The sequence below is a fragment of the Hypanus sabinus genome, chromosome 9 (genome assembly GCF_030144855.1).
Source record: "Hypanus sabinus isolate sHypSab1 chromosome 9, sHypSab1.hap1, whole genome shotgun sequence".
Lineage (NCBI taxonomy): Eukaryota > Metazoa > Chordata > Chondrichthyes > Myliobatiformes > Dasyatidae > Hypanus > Hypanus sabinus.
In genome coordinates, this window is record NC_082714.1 from 86,605,881 (window position 1) to 86,623,429 (window position 17,549).

The 17,549-nt window shown below is 46.6% G+C and overlaps 1 protein-coding gene across 5 annotated transcripts in view; it reads left to right on the forward strand.

The window, feature by feature from the left end:
- The window catches only part of ints3 (integrator complex subunit 3), a 169,234-nt gene that overhangs the window by 65,172 nt on the left and 86,513 nt on the right, over positions 1-17,549 (forward strand). For all 5 annotated transcript variants that reach the window (XM_059980055.1, XM_059980054.1, XM_059980050.1 and 2 more), the window contains exons 10-14: positions 3,457-3,648; positions 9,771-9,858; positions 12,099-12,178; positions 13,699-13,790; positions 15,582-15,688. In XM_059980055.1, coding sequence (XP_059836038.1) covers positions 3,457-3,648; positions 9,771-9,858; positions 12,099-12,178; positions 13,699-13,790; positions 15,582-15,688 — 559 coding nt within the window. The remainder of the gene's footprint in view (positions 1-3,456; positions 3,649-9,770; positions 9,859-12,098; positions 12,179-13,698; positions 13,791-15,581; positions 15,689-17,549) is intronic.

Genomic DNA, 17,549 nt, shown 5'->3' on the forward strand with positions numbered 1-17,549 from the left:
TACAGGCCACGGGCTCGGAGTCAGTTCAGCACTGAGAGAGTGCTGATAGTTACAGGCCACGTGCTCGGAGTCAGTTCAGCACTGAGAGAGAGCTGATAGTTACAGGCCACGGGCTCGGAGTCAGTTCAGCACTGAGAGAGAGCTGATAGTTACAGGCCACGTGCTCGGAGTCAGTTCTGCACTGAGAGAGTGCTGATAGTCACAGGCCACGGGCTCGGAGTCAGTTCAGCACTGAGAGAGAGCTGATAGTTACAGGCCACGGGCTCGGAGTCAGTTCAGCACTGAGAGAGAGCTGATAGTTACAGGCCACGGGCTCGGAGTCAGTTCAGCACTGAGAGAGAGCTGATAGTTACAGGCCACGGGCTCGTAGTCAGTTCTGCACTGAGAGAGTGCTGATAGTTACAGGCCACGGGCTCGGAGTCAGTTCTGCACTGAGAGAGTGCTGATAGTTACAGGCCACGGGCTCGGAGTCAGTTCTGCACTGAGAGAGAGCTGATAGTTACAGGCCACGGCCTCGGAGTCAGTTCAGCACTGAGAGAGAGCTGATAGTTACAGGCCACGGGCTCGGAGTCAGTTCTGCACTGAGAGAGAGCTGATAGTTACAGGCCACGGCCTCGGAGTCAGTTCAGCACTGAGAGAGTGCTGATAGTTACAGACCATGGGCTCGGAGTCAGTTCAGCAATGAGAGAGTGCTGATAGTTACAGGCCACGGGCTCGGAGTCAGTTCTGCACTGAGAGAGTGCTGATAGTCACAGACCACGTGCTCGGAGTCAGTTCAGCACTGAGAGAGAGCTGATAGTTACAGACCATGGGCTCGGAGTCAGTTCAGCACTGAGAGAGAGCTGATAGTTACAGGCCACGGGCTCGGAGTCAGTTCTGCACTGAGAGAGTGCTGATATTTACAGGCCACGGGCTCGGAGTCAGTTCAGCACTGAGAGAGAGCTGATAGTTACAGGCCACGGGCTCGGAGTCAGTTCCGCACTGAGAGAGTGCTGATAGTTACAGGCCACGGGCTCGGAGTCAGTTCAGCACTGAGAGAGTGCTGATAGTTACAGGCCATGGGCTCGGAGTCAGTTCTGCACTGAGAGAGAGCTGATAGTTACAGACCACGTGCTCGGAGTCAGTTCAGCACTGAGAGAGTGCTGATATTTACAGGCCACGGGCTCGGAGTCAGTTCAGCACTGAGAGAGAGCTGATAGTTACAGGCCACGGGCTCGGAGTCAGTTCCGCACTGAGAGAGTGCTGATAGTTACAGGCCACGGGCTCGGAGTCAGTTCAGCACTGAGAGAGTGCTGATAGTTACAGGCCATGGGCTCGGAGTCAGTTCTGCACTGAGAGAGAGCTGATAGTTACAGACCACGTGCTCGGAGTCAGTTCAGCACTGAGAGAGTGCTGATAGTTACAGGCCATGGGCTCGGAGTCAGTTCAGCACTGAGAGAGAGCTGATAGTTACAGGCCACGGGCTCGGAGTCAGTTCTGCACTGAGAGAGAGCTGATAGTTACAGGCCACGGCCTCGGAGTCAGTTCAGCACTGAGAGAGAGCTGATAGTTACAGGCCACGGCCTCGGAGTCAGTTCTGCACTGAGAGAGAGCTGATAGTTACAGGCCATGGGCTCGGAGTCAGTTCAGCACTGAGAGAGAGCTGATAGTTACAGGCCACGGCCTCGGAGTCAGTTCAGCACTGAGAGAGTGCTGATAGTTACAGGCCACGGGCTCGGAGTCAGTTCAGCACTGAGAGAGAGCTGATAGTTACAGGCCACGGCCTCGGAGTCAGTTCAGCACTGAGAGAGTGCTGATAGTTACAGGCCACGGGCTCGGAGTCAGTTCAGCACTGAGAGAGTGCTGATAGTTACAGACCACGGGCTTGGGAGTCAGTTCCGCACTGAGAGAGTGCTGTTAGTTACAGGCCACGGGCTCGGAGTCAGTTCCGCACTGAGAGAGAGCTGATAGTTACAGGCCATGGGCTCGGAGTCAGTTCAGCACTGAGAGAGAGCTGATAGTTACAGGCCACGGCCTCGGAGTCAGTTCCGCACTGAGAGAGAGCTGATAGTTACAGGCCATGGGCTCGGAGTCAGTTCAGCACTGAGAGAGAGCTGATAGTTACAGGCCACGGCCTCGGAGTCAGTTCCGCACTGAAGCAAGTAAACCTGACAGGAGTAGTGAGCTGAACATCAGATCGTCCTTCATTTTTGATCAAGTCATGCAAATAGTACTTTTTTTTAAAAAAGTAAACGAAAGCACATGGAACATGAACTCAAGTGTCCCTGGAAGTGAGTCCACAGGCTGCAGAGCCCATTCAGCATTGAGGCGAGTGCAGTTCCTTCAGTGCTTCTGAACCTGGCGGCGTGGGACCCAAGAGTCCTGCTCCTCCGCCTGACGGTAGTAGCGAGAAGAGAGGGGAACCAATCAAATGCAGGTAATGAACACCTGTTCGTTTTCTGCTCTTGTCTTTGATGATTTTAATCTTGCTTGATGCCCTAATTGACGCAGAGTAATGGAGTGGGCCACAGGCTCATCGTCTGTCATCAGGACTCAATTCCCCTAGGGAAGGCCATACCTGTGCTCTCAAAGGACTGTTGCACTGAATCCCTATAGGACATCACAAAGCGCCATGTCATTTTTTGGGTCACAGCCTTGTAACAATTGTTCCCTGAAACCTGTGCTGGTTGCTTGTAGTCATAGAGTATAATAGCAGAGAAACACTTCCTTCGGCCCAGTCTAGTCCATACTGACCTGACCTTTTGCCTCGTACCATCTAGTTGAACCCGGAACATACCCCTCCAAAGGCCTGGTATCCTATCTTCTCTCAAATAGTACAATTGAACCCACATCCACCACTTCTGCCAACAGCTCATTCCACACTCGCACCAGCCTCTGAGTGAAGAAGTTCACCCTCAGATTTGCCTTAAGTATTTAACTTTCACCCTTAACCAATGACTTCCAGTCCTAGTCTCACCCAGCCTGAAGGAACAAACCTGCATACGTTCACCTTATTCATCCCTCATAATCTTGTATACGCCTATCAAATCTCCCCTCATTCTCCTGTGAACATCCTTTTTAACCTTTCACCGTAACTCAGGTCCTGGCAAAATCCTTGTAAATTGTCTCCGCACTCTTCCAGGTACCATGGAGAGTTGGGCTGAAGGGCTGTTTAACTTCCTGAATCAGAAATTGTTGGTTCCCTTTTCACCAGCCCAAGCTCCCCAATACAGTCCCTAGACATCGCATAGAAAGAAAGGAAATCAGTTTGGCAAATGAAGATAGTGTAGATGGGAAGATGATAAAAGAAAGATTAGCTTTATTTGTCGCATATTCATCAAAGCATGCAGTGAAATGTGTTATTTGCTTCCGCTAACCAGAGCTTCCCCTGAAAGCTCAGTGTGAGCTGTATAACAGTCTAATATCTATTATCTCACTCTGGTACTAAAATGTCAGTGCTTTTGTTTCTCGCCACAGGTCCGGTTTGGACAGCAGAAGCGATACCAGGACTGGTTCCAGCGGCAGTACCTCTCCACTCCCGACAGCCAGTCGCTGCGCTGTGACCTGATCCGGTACATCTGCGGCGTCGTCCATCCCTCCAACGAGGTGCTCAGCTCTGACATCCTGCCCCGGTGGGCCATCATCGGCTGGCTTCTCACCACGTGCACCGTGAGTACTCAGTGGAGCCGCTGCTCTGGCTGTCCGGGGGAGATACTGAGGTGGATTCAGAATTAGATTCAGATTTATTTATCACATACGCATTGAAATGTGCAGTGAAATGTGTCATTTGTGTTAACAACCAACACACCCAAGGATGTGATGGGGTAGCCTGCAAGTATCGCCTGACATTCTTGCCCCAGGTTACCATGCCAAAAGTTCTTGGCAGAGCACAAAAACTAAACAGAAGACAGTAAGTAGCAGCAGCAAAATGAGCCTCCTCCCTCCCTCCCTCCCTCCCAGCCACCCAGACCCACACAAGGGCAGTCCACCAGCCTCCAAACTTTGGCCATCAGGCTTTGACTTCCAGACTCCTGCAGGCTTCAGGCTTCGATTTTTCAACATTAATCCTGTGAACTCTGGGCACGCTGACTTACCAGGAAAGATATCAATGAGCCTGGAAGAGTGCAGAGAAAATTTACAAGGACCTGAGTTACAGTGAAAGGTTAAAAAGGATGTTTCCTGGAGCACAGGTGAATGAGGCATATACAGATTTATGAGAATTCTACATAATACAGAATTATCACCTCAGTTTGGGTGACTTATGCCTCCTGCAGGCACAGGCATCTGAACCTGGCACCCACTGACATCACGGGTGTCCTTTGTCACATGACATTCAGAGTTGGCTTGATGATGGGATGCAGTGGGTGATGCTTGAAGGCTGATTATCTGACCGGTGACCTGTGACAAGTGAGGTGAGCCAGGGATCAGTATTAGAACCTCTCTCTATTCATCGGTCTATGTAAAATCATGTCCAAATTATTTACAGAAATGATTGGATATGATTATACATGGACCATAGAACAGTACAGACCTCGGCCTGTCATGTTCTGCCAACCTTTTAATCTACTCTATGATCAGTCTATCCCCCTTAGTCATTCATTTTTCTTTCTTCATTCAGGTACCTATCTAAGAATATCTTAAATGTCCCTTGTGTACCTGCCTCTACCAACATTCCTGGCAGTGCATTCCACACACCCCACCACACTCCGTGTAAAATAAACAAATAGAAACTACCTCTGACTGGCCCCTGCCTAAACCTTCTTCCAGTCATATTAAAGTTATCCCTCTGGTATTAGCTATTACTTCCGTCATACATGGCATGATGAGCAAGATTGTTGATGGTTCTAAGTTAGGGATTCTTGTTGACAGTGATGGTGAGGGTCTGCAGGTGTCGGAAATCCTAAGCAATGCTCGAGGAACTCAGCAGTTCAGGCAGCATCTATGGAGGGAGATAAACGGTCAGTGCTTCAGGGGTGAAACCCTTCATCAGACTGGAAAGAGAGGGAGGCAGAAGCCAGAATAAGAGTCGATGGAGGGGAAGGGGTACAAAATGGCAGGTGATAGGTGAAGCCAGGTGAGGAGGAAGGTGGCTGGGTGGGGGGAGGGGGATGAACTAGGAGGTGATGGGTGGAGGAGGTAAACTGCTGAAGGGGATCAAATCTAGTAAGAGAGGAGAGCAGACCATGGAAGAAAGGGAAGGAGGAGGGGCACCAGAGGGAGGTGATGGGCAGGTGAGAAGAGATGGGGCAAGAGGGAATGGGAAATGGAAAATGGGGGTGGCGGGAGAAATTACTGGAAGCTGGAGAAATAAATATCTGTGCCATCAGGTAAGAAGGCTCATTGATGTTGGTTACAATGAATTACAAAGAGATCAGTTAGGGAGTTGGGCTGAAGACTGGTAAATAGGTGAAGCAGTTTGGACTTTCAGATCAGGGTAGGACATTCACTGTGAGTGGCAGGGCACCGATGAGTGTTGTGAACAGAAGGACCTGGAAGTACAAATGGACCGTTTGCTGAAAGCAGCCACACAGATTAGACAGGGTGGTTGAGAAGGCATTTAGCTTGCTGCTCTTCATCAGTCAGGGCAACACATTTAGGAGTTCAAACGTTATTTTTCAGTTATATAAATCATTGGTGATGCTGCACTTGGAGTTCTGTATACAGTTTTGATCACTGTATAGGAAAGACTGGAGAGGGTGTAGAAGGAGTTCATGAAGATGCTGATTTGACTAGAGAACCCGAGTTACAAGGAGAGATCGGCCACGCTGGATCTTTATTCCTTGGAACATTGATGTCGTTGTAGAAGTTCATAAAAGTCATGAAGGGTAGCACAGTCATAGTCTTTCTCCCCAGGGTTGAGAAGTCCAAAACTAGAGGATACAGATACAAGGCAAGAAGGGAGAGATTTAAAAGACTTGAGAGGTAACTTCTCACAGAGGAAGTGAGTACCTGGAATGGGCTGCCAGAGGAAGTGATCGAGGCAGGTACAGACGCAACATTTAAGAGGTATTGGATGGATACACGGAGAGGAGGAGCTTGGACAGTTATTGGCCAAGCACGGGCAACTGGAACTCATCGGGAGGATGCTGTGGTCTGCATGAACCAGTAGGGCTGAAGTTCCTGTTCCCTTGCTGTATTACTCTATGACTCTGACTCTAAATCACCTCGTATCACTGGCCATCTTGCCTACTTTTAGATAGTTCGGCTAGTTGAGATGCTATGTCATGAGGCCAGAGATCTCAGGGTTAAGTCCTCACCTCTGCCACTGCTTTTGTGTGTGGAGTTTGCATGGCCTCTCTGTGACCATATAGACTTCCTCCAGGTGCTCTCGTTCCCTCCCACATCCCAAAGACACCTAGTTAATTGCCTCTACTGTGTAGGTGAAGGGTGGAATCTGGGGAGACTTGGTGGGATTCGTCTCTGTATGAGCTATAAGGAGTGATCGGAGGGGTTATTTTCTCAGGAGCATTGGAGGCTGAGGGGGTGACCTGATAGAATTTTATAAAGCTATGAGAAGCAGAGGTGAGTAGGTAGTATCTTTCTCAGATACTCAAATGACGAGCACCAGATGACCAGAGGCCACACAGCTCCTCTGCAAAAGAGGGGACAAAGCTTCAAGGGAAATGTGTGGGGCAAGTTAAAAAGCTTAGATAAGCTTGTGTTGTTTTCTCTGGAACATTCTAAGCTGAGGGGAGATTTGATCTTTTTTTTTCCCAGGGTAGACATATTTAAAACAGAGGGCATGCATTTAAAGTGAGGGAGGCCAGTTTAAAAGAGATGTTTTGGGGCAAGTTAAGGAAGTTTGGACAAACGTGTCGTTTTTTTTCTGGAGAGACCTGATAGCTGGAGTAGCCAACGGGTATCTTTCTCCCCAGGTAGACATGTCTAACTCTAGAGGGCATACATTTAAAGTGAGAGGGGTAAGTTCAAAGGAGATGCGAGGCATAAGTTTTATTTTACTCAGTGGAGGGTTTCTGGAACATGTTAACAGAGGCACTTAAAAAGGCATTTAGAAATGGGACAAGAATATGAAGGGAATGGAGAGATGTGGGTTACGTGTAGGTTGATGGGATTAGTTTGGCATCATTGTTAGCACTGACATCATGGGCCAGAGTCCCTGTTCCTACACTGTACTGTGTGTTCCCAAAGAACTGTGGAAAGTTTAGATATGAGGAACACATTGATTAGGAAAATGGTAGAAATCAGTCTTTCGAAACACCTTGAAAGCCACGTGAACAAACAAAAGACATGGCAGGCTAAGGGTCAAGCGAGGATTTGCTGGGTACAAATGGATAAGAGGTGCTGAAGGGTCTGTTTCTGTGCTGGAGAACCAACCCAGAGGATGAGTTGTCAAGTTCAAGTTTAATCGTCACTCAAACATACATGAATACCCATGAATGCAGCCAGACAAAACAGTGTTACTCTGGGGTCAAGATGCAAAATACGATTCCAACGGTCATACACAGCTCAAGGCATATATACCACATATAAGACAGTAAGCACAGATAAGGCATTGGTAAAACACAGTCACATAAAAAAATATAGTCCAAGACCCTTTGTCCATGAATGTTGCAGAAACCTGCAGTCAAACACGATACAGCTGGTCTGCGGAGCGAACACTGAGGGACAGCACGGATTCTGGCATGGGGTCACATCACCGCTGCCAGTGGAGTGCCCACTGATATCTCCCCCTGGGCAGCTTCAAGCAGGCGATCCAAGGCCACGGTATCTTGAAGCCTAGTCCTCGCTATGACGGAGGCCATGCAGCTCCTCTACCGTTTACCAATGAATTGGACTTTCAGCATTCCAACGGGGTCTTGTGATCACAAGAAAAGCGACTAAGTCAATCACTTGCTGTTAGGCTGCACACCTCCTCCGCGCAGTGATGCCTCTCCATTGCAGGCAGCATCACGGTCCGCACCAAATCCTGCTCCAAGAGTTGTGTCTGCACCCTTCCAAGAATTTTACAAGCAGGCCTCTGTACAGTATAACTTGAAGAATTATATTTATAAATTCATCAGACCAGGAGTGTACAGGACTTGGACAACTTCCAATCCATGGTCATTGTTTATAATTCATCTTACTGATTAACTTTTCTTTCAGTGTTGGTAGGGAATCTATAATTATTTGAGCTGAAGTTAATAAATATGCAGTGACTGTGGGGAGATGTTTGAGTGGGCAAGAGTATCTTTGTGCATTGATGAGTTAAAAATTAGAACACAAGAACTTAACGTTGTTTGTCATATGTACACAGATGCAAATGACACATTGTGAACACAATGTTTCAATGACCAGCGCAGTCTCAGGACATGCTGGAGTCACCAATGCTTCTGTGCCAACATAGCATGTCCACCACTCACTAACCCTAACCTGTCCTCCTTTGGACTATGGGAGGAAACCGGAGAATCCGGAGGAATCCCACAGGGTCACAGGGAGAATGTACATAGAGACAGCAGCGGGTAATTGAACCCAACCTTGCAATTGACACGATAAAGCTTTAGGCTAATTGCTACATTATATTACCATGTTTTTCAATGCTTTCTGTCCACACGCTGGCCTGAACCAATCCTACATCCTCAGCAGCCAAATCTCTGAGGAGGTGGTCATGAGTAACCCCATCAGTGATCTGAGAGCCTCCTTTCCAACCCAGAGACCAGTCAGGACTGGAACTGGGCATCAAAGGCAGCGATTTCTATTTATTTGTTTTGTTTGGTGATACAGTGTGGAATAATCCCTTCAGGCCCTCCGAGCACAACTGCTCAGCAACCCCCGATTTAATCCTAGTTTTATCACGTCTTTGGACTGTGGGAGGAAACTGGAGCACCCGGAGAAAACCCACGTGTTCCAAGGGAAGGACGTATAGACTCCTTACTGATGACATCAGAATTGAACTCTGACCCTTGCGTCCTGCGCTGTAATAGCATTCACTAACTGCTTAGCTACAGTGGTAAATCTTGGTTTATTATCACTGATATGCTTAGGTCATAGGAATACAGAGCTTCATAAAAAAGACACTGTTTACAGTTTCAAATGGTTATCATTATCCACAGTGCTCTCAAACCCATGAGAGGCCCACTGTTTCTGGACATCCCCCATTATACCCATGGACACCATGTGCTCCTTCTCCGGGGACACCCAGGCACAAATGTAACCTGGGGTGAGAGGCAGGCAGTTAGGCAGAGTCCTCGACTGACCCTTATCTGGACCTGTGAATGGCTGGCTGGGCCACTGCCAGTGATATTCCTAAAGTCTTATGTGGGGTGTCGATCAACATTATATCGTCAAGTGGGTGCAAACCCTGAATTCAGAAGGGAAATCCTGCTGGGCTTGGCCAGGCTGAAACCTGCCACCAGGTTGCAAGGTACAAGGTGAGGCTTCTCACCATATCTCGAGGAAGCAGCATCTAACATCAAGGATCCTCACCATTCGGGCCATGCTGTCTTCTTGCTGCTGCCATTGGGCAGGAGGTACAGGATCCTTAAGTCCCACACCACCAGGTTCAGTTATACACTTCAACCAATCAGCCTCATGATTGAGTGTGGCTAACTTCACTTGCATTAATTCTGAACTCAATCCACAACATGGACTCTATTTACTTATTTCATTTGCACAGTTTGTCTTTTTGCACATTGGTTGTTTGTCAGTCTGTATGTATAGTTTTTCACTGATCCTATTGTATTTCTCTGTTCTACTGTGAATGCCCACAAGAAAATAGATGTCAAGGTAATGCATGTACTTTGGTAATAAGTTTTATTTAGAAGTTTGAAGTCTGCCCTCATTTTTCGTTTCAGTCCAACGTTGCAGCTTCTAACGCCAAGCTTGCCTTGTTCTACGACTGGCTCTTCTTCAACCCAGAAAAGGACAGCATCATGAACATTGGTAAGGGTCCTGACCTGCTCTTCCTCTCACTATCGCAGTCGTCACCTACACGGTGAAGGCTGGGAGGCTGTTTGACATTGAAATAATGTCACCCTGACAACCATAAGACTATTACATCAATGGGTGTTTACTTCATGGCGATGATTGAGTGGTCTTGCTGCCGCAAAACCTACATTTTGGAGATACAAGAGACTACAGATGCCGGAAATCTGGAGCAGTTAGCAGGCTGAGCACTATCTGTGGAAGGAGTGTAATTGTTGCTGTTTCATGTTGAGACCCTGCATCCAGACTGAGAGGAAGGAGTGTGTGGTTACCTTGGCATGACGAAGAGTTTTGACCCGAAACATTGACAGTTCCTTTCCTCCCACAGATGCTGTTCCTCCGCCAGGTTGTTTGTTGACCCTGTGTTTCAGTGGATAAATGGATTGTTTAGAAATGCTGATGGTGTGGTATCTGGCTCAGTGATTTATGTTCTCTACAAGGCTTGAGTCCCCTTTCCCATTCTTCAGGACATCAGGGTCCTTTTATATCACCAGTTCACTAGAAAAAATTCGAGGATGGTGTGACATCTTAAAAGTCAATTAAACATGCATTGGGTTATTAATGGAATATTAATCAACAGTCTGGAAAATCTACTCATGTAAGACTGCCAAGTACCAGGTTTGCCAGAATACTGAAACTTTGCAGAGTAAAGCTCCTTACTGTCTTTGACACACTCCCAGAACAAGGTCTGCATGAGTTAGACATATAGCAGCGCTTCCTCTCCACTGTCATTGAGCAATACAGGCTCTTCAACCCACCAGTCCTTGCTGACCACAGTACCCACCCAGCTAGTCCCAACTTCTTGCATTCGGTCCATATCCTTCTAAGCCCCACCTCTCCATATTCCCATCCAAGTGCTTCATAAGTTGTACTGCTTCAACCACTTTTTCTGGCAGCTCACCATTCTCTGTTTGGAAAAAGTCACCCCTTTAAATATTTCCCCACTCACCTTGTATCTATGGCTTCTAGTTTTGGACTCTCCGATCTTAGGGTAAAGGACTGTTCATTTTATCTTCTATAAGGGAAAAGGACTTGTATGAGGTGAGAGGAGAAGGATTTAAAAGGGATCACGGGGGCAACTCCTCACAGAGGGTGGTACGTATTTGGAACTAGCTGCTAGAAGAAATGCAGTAACCTATAACCTCTCAGGAATTTGAACATTGTTGCTGTTAAATAGGTCGTTAGTGAGGCCACATTTGGGAGTAATGTATACAGATCTGGTTACCCTGTTGTTATTGGAAAGATGTGGTTAAACAGAAAAGATTTACAAGGAAATTGCCAGGCATAGTTATAGGCTCCCTGAGTTATAGGGAGAGATTGACCAGGCTAAGTCTTTATTCCTTGGAGAATTCCTAGCAGAATGAGGGGCAGCCTTATCAAAGTTTTAAAATTTAGAGATCGTTGACACACTTTCCATGCAAGAACTGCATGAGTTAGCCATGTATCAGAATTAGGTTTATTATCACTGATACATGTTGTAAAATTTGTTCAGTGGCAGCAATAGAGTGCAAGCCATAAAATTTTCATAAGTTACAATGTAGAAATAAATAGTGTGGAAGAGGATAGTGAAGTAATGTTCTTGAATTGTTCATATAGCAAAGTTCCCATAACACTCTGTAGACTGCATGAATTAGACATGTAGTGAAACTCCCTTCATTAGTGGGAGAGTCTAGGACCAGAGGGCACAGTCTCAGAATAGAAAGACTCCCCGATAGAACAGAGATGAGACATTTCTTTAGACAGAGGGTGGAATTCATTGCCACAGGCAGCTCTGGGTGCCAAGTGATTGGGTATATTTAAAGTGGAGGTTGGTAGGTTCTTGATTAGTTAATCAGAAAAGGTTAGTCTAAGGTTGTGGGGCAAAGGCTGGTGAATGGGGTTGAGAGGGAAAATAATCAGCCACAAACAAATTATGGAGCAGACTCAATGGTCAAGTGGCCTAATTCTGCTCCTATGTTTTATGGTCTTTTATCTGTCCCAACTGAGCAGACGAAGGTTGGATTGAAGTGGAACAAAACTAAAAACAACTGCTAGAGAAACCCAGCAGGTCAGGTAGCATCTGTGGAGGCAAAGGGATAGTTCACATTTTGGTTCGAAACCCTGCATGAGGAGGGGTGACAGCCATTCTCAAGAAGTGAGAGGTTGTGTTGAAATAGAGGTCGGGAGCTGAAAGGTTTTGTTTTTGACTTGTCTTTCAGAGCCCGCTATTCTTGTGATGCATCATTCCATGAAGCCCCATCCAGCGATCACTGCCACACTGCTGGATTTCATTTGTCGGGTGAGTGCAGCCCGCAGTTTCCATTCACCGCTCCACCTCCTGGGTGTGGAGTTTATCAAAGTCCAAAGTAAATTTATCATTGAAGTATGTATATGTCACCATATACTACCCTGAAATTCATTCACTGTAAATACAAAGGGAAAAAAAGCAAACAAAATAATAAGCAATAAATATCAAAAACATGCAAGGAAGAGTCCTTGAAAGTGAGTCCATAGGTTGTGAGAACAGTTCAGTGCTAGGGTGAGTGAAGTTATCCCTCTGGTTTAAGAGCCTGATGGTTTAGAGGTAATAACTGTTCCTGAACCAGAGTCTCCTGTACCTTCCTTCCTGATGGCAGCAGCGAGAGGAGAGCATGGCCTGGGTGGTGGGGTCTTTGATGATGGATGCTGCTTTCCTACGACAGCGCTCCATATAAATGTGCTGGATAGTGGGGAGGGCTGTACCTGTGATTGGCAGGGCACGGTCGGACGCAGAGACAAAGCACTGTGTGGCACAATGGGGCCGCTGAGGATAACCAGGTGGCGTGAAACTTGTTTACTCATGACATGTCTGCTCCGTTCCCTTCCTCCACACCCGAATTCTCTTTACACAGGATGGTTCAGTTATACAGGTGGCGTAAAAGGTAGATGAGATGGTAATAAGAGCTTGTAGCGTACTTGCCTACCTAAATCAGGGCACTGAGTGCAGAAGTTGGAATATTATGTTGAAGTTGTACAAGACACTGGTCAGGCCAAATTTGGAGTATTCTGCTCTCCTGACTATAGGAAAGATAGAAATAAAATTGAAAAAGTGCTGAGAAAAATTATAAATAACTTAAGAACCTGAGTTGTAGGGAAATGTTGAATGGGTTAGAACTTCTTGTTGTTACCTAGAGACACAGCACGGTAAGAGACCCTCCCAGCCTGAAAAGCCCTCAACATTCAGATACATCTGTGTGTCTTTGGAATGTGGGAGGAAACCAGAGCACTCAGAAGAAACCCACATGTTCATGAGGAAAGCGTACAAATTCCTTACAGACAGTGATGGGAAGTGAACACGGGTTGCTGGTGCTGCACAAGGTGAATGCAGCCTCTTTGTACCCCGTCTTGATCTCTGCTATCCATGTAACACCGGTTTCCCCCATCTTTAGCCGGAGTCCTTATCTCAGAAAAGTACAGAAGGTTTGTCCGTATCTCAGATGTGAATCAGCAATTTGTTGAATCAATGTTGAATCTAGTCTGGGTACAAGGCAATAGATAGAAATAAGAACTTCCTTTTTATGCAGCTTCCTTAGGGAATGGTGACCATAACATGATAAAGTTCTTCATTGTAATAAAGAGTTGATTGTGGAACTATTGTTCTGACTCTAAATAAGGGAAATTGAAAGTGTGAGGTACAATTTAGTTGTCTGAGTCCTTGAGTAACAGTGCTCTGAAATAGGCCTTTCAGCCCAGCTAGCGAGTGGCAGGTAACCCTGGGCTTCGTCAGTTAGACCTGCCAGTCAGCTCAGATGCTAATGTTCTCCTTGTCGTCTTGGGCAGATTATTCCGCACTTCTACCCCCCGCTGGAGTCCCACGTGAGGCAGGGTGTCTTCAATTCGCTCAATCACATCGTGGAAAAGAGAGTCCTAGCGTAAGTACCAAACCATCTGCCTCTTCAGATGAAAATTCATTTTGGTGGGGAAGTGTACCAGAGGAATTACTTTTGAAACAGTGAGAGATTGAAGGTATTGGTGCTGTATTGTCCATTTTAGGAGTCTAGCCTTCACCAGCACGGCTAGCATTTTTGACCCATCCACAGTTGACCTTAAAGTCTGGTGCTCCCGTAGTGTTGTTGGGAATAGTTGTGGACCTAATGGGGTTGAGAGGCAAATAAAACAGCTGTCATCGAATAGCAGATTCAGTCTCAGTGTGCCAAATGGCCTAATTATGGACTGCCCAGGCAGAATAAGCAGAAAGAGAATCAATTCCAAGCCTCACAGAGGTGTCAGTTAGGTGTGTGTATGAGTGTGTAGCTGTCGGGAATGGAGTTCCTGGGTATAAATCCAGGAGATCGCAGATGCTGGAATCTAAAGCTGAAAGCTGACAGGTCCCCAAGCTTTGACCTTTGTTCCAAGATCTTGGAAAAGTTGTCTATGCCAGTAATGATTGTTAACCTGCACCTTCTGTAAGTTTTAAATGGGTGGTAGGTGAATGGAGCTAGGCAGTGGTAGGTATGATAGGTATGAGTAGACCAGAGGTGGACTAGCAGAAGAGAGGAAGAACACAGGAGGTGAGGGCTACCTCAAGCTGGAAAAAAACAAAGTGCTTCCCAGTGGGTTGTGCACCGGATGGGGCTGAGAGAGATAATAAACTAGCCATGATCAAGTGGTGATGCAGACTCAATGGGCCAAAATGCCTAATTCTGCTCCTATGTGGACTGACCAGGCAGAGTAAACAGTAAGAGAATGTATTCTGACCCTCACAAAGTTGTCATTTGGGTGTGAGGAGCTGTGTGTGTGTGTGTGTGTGTGTGCAAGAGTGCAGGAACGTGGTTATGCTATGTGTTCTGCATACGTGAATATACAGGGGCATCGGCTGTGTGGGTCTACCCTACATGGATGCACACCCTGGCTATCTGATTGGGCGACTCAGTTGCGCAGTGGTTAGCATAATGGTGTTCACGTGCCTTCTGTAAGATTGGGGTTCAATTCCGGCAGCTGTCTTTTGGAGTTTATATATTCTCCCTGTGACTGTGTGTGTTTGCTCCAGTTCCTAGTGTTACTGAGTTGCGGGCATGCTATGTTAGTGCCGGAGGCATGGCAACACTGCCCAGCACAATCCTCCCTGATTTGATTTGACACAATCAGCCCTTTTCACTGTAAGTCTTGGTGTACATGTGACAAATAAAATTAATCTTTAAAAAAATCTTTGTTGTTTACAGGTGGTAACAGGTGTGAAATGTGTCGTAGGTAGTTATGGGTTTTGACTGTATGTATGTGGGGAATATGTCTTGACTGTGTGTATGTAGGTATGGATATTTTCCGTACATGTGATGAGTTTACGTGCAGACGGAGACACTCATTTCGTTGACGGGGGGAGTCCTGTGTTCTGCTGAGGACTTTGTGCAGACATTCAAAGTTCAATATAAATTTATTATCACAGTACATATATGTCACCACATACTATACTGAGAGTCATTTTCTTGCGGGCATCCACAATAGATGTAAAAACACAATGGAATTAATTAAAACTACGCACAAGCAAAGAGAGAGACTCCCGAGAGGTCTCATTTTGGATAACGTTCTCTAATCCTGCCCAATTCCAATGAGGTGGGTTTTGAACATAAATAACCCCAGGGCATACTCGCTCTGTTGTGTCTGGGACCCTGGGAAATGAGCTCACAATGTCATCTCTCCCTCCATTTCTCTCTCTTTGCTCTCAGGCCCTTGGCTCCCCTGTTTGACAACCCAAAGCTGGACAAAGAGTTGCGGGCAATGATCCGGGAGAAGTTCCCTGAGTTCTGCAGCTCACCGTCGCCGCCCGTGGAAGGTAATTGACGCTGCCTGGGCTTTGATACCCAAGCCATAAGTACAGGTAGTTGGGCCCCACACTGTTCTCTCAGAGAAAGGAGTGAGAGATGTAGGGAGGCCACATTTAGAGCATTGTGTGCAGTTCTGGTCACCTCACTACGGGAAAGATATCTATAAGCTTGACAGTGCAGAGAAAATTTACTGGGATATTGCTGGGACTTGAATTGCAGAGATAGATTGAATAAATGAGGACTTCAATCACTGGAATATAGGAGTGTGTAAGGAGATTTGATTGCAGTATACACAACGGTGGGAGGGGGGTGAATGCATGCAGATGTTTCTCTGCTGGTTGGGTGAGACTAGAACTGGAGGTCATCACTTTAAGGTGAAATATTTAAGGGGAATCTGAAAGAAATGTCTTCACTCAGAGGGTGGTGCAAATGTGGGAAGAGCTATCAGTGGAAGTTTAGATGCAGGTTCATTTGTAACATTTTAAAGAAGTTTGGATGGGTACATGGATGAGAGGGGTATGGAGGGCTGTGCTCCAGGTGCGGGTAGATGGAACTAAGCAGAAGGCCAGTCTGGAATAGACTAGAAGGGCTGAAGGGCCTGTTTTTGTGCCGTGGCGTTCTGTAACTCTACATTGAGCCAGTGCTGCTTCATAGGCCTCGATTCAGAGTTGCTACTGTTGGCAGAGCACTCCACAATAAATGGCAACAGACTATCTGCTGAAGGTGGAGTAGGATGGGTGGGGGGTATTGGAGTTAGGAGTTGTCAATGCAGGGTGTCTCAGTGAAATTCTGTGTTCTGATACGGGACTCTGTCCTGAAGCACCAACAATCCCTCATAGATGCTGCTCGACTTGCAGAATTCCTTTCACAATAGGTTTCAATAGGTACATTTAATGTCAGAGAGACGTACATAATGTACATTCTGAAATTCTTTTTCTTCAGAAACATCTACGAAAGCCACCCTCCCATGCATAAGCAGCAGCAAGGCAATGACACCCCCCCCCCCCCACCAGCACAAAGCATTGGCACCCCCACTGAGCACTCAAGCATGTATCAAAGCATGAATAAAGACACAGACTTGCTCTACCCCAAAGACCACTCATTCACCCGGTATATCAACATACCGCAGGCTCTCTCCCTCCCCCTAATAAGGGAAAAAGAGGTGTCCCTGTTTCACAGTGAGAGGGGAGACATAACAAAAACAACTGGCTGATTTATGGTGTTAAAAGTCTGTTGCGCCGCTTTCTCCGAGCTCTGTGCCCGAAGAACTCGGGTCTCTGGGCACACAGCCAGCAGCCAGCTCACAGCTTTCGATCTTCCGTGCACTCCCAAGTGACGTCGGCACTGACCTCGAACCCGCCCGCCTCCAGAGCCACGAAAATCCGGCACCCTGAAGGCGCGCTAGTCTCCCAGGCCGCGTCCTTGGCAGATCGAAAAGTGGCCGGTCGTGAGAGCGGATCCCATTTCTGAAAAGGATCAAAGACAGCATGGAACTCCAGTTCAGAGTCAACTGTAAAAATGGGTCTTTAGCCCATTGATTTTGTGCCCATTTACAATAGTGTTTTCATACTTTTAATATAGTTAAGGTGCTTTACAATGGGATGAATTCCAAACATGAAAATAAAATATAAAATAAGTAAACAGGAAAATAAAAGACAAAAAGATGTTAATTTAAAGCAAGGTTAAATAAATAGGTTTTGAGCTGACGTTTAAAATTGTCAGTTGAGTCTGCATCCCTTATAGTTTTAGGTATTGAATTCCACAGTTTAGGAGCATAGTTCAAAAAAGCCGACTTGCTAATTATCTTCTGAGGAAGATTGTTTAAATTTAGGAGGCTGGCTGAAGAAGACCTGAGATCTTGAGCTGGAT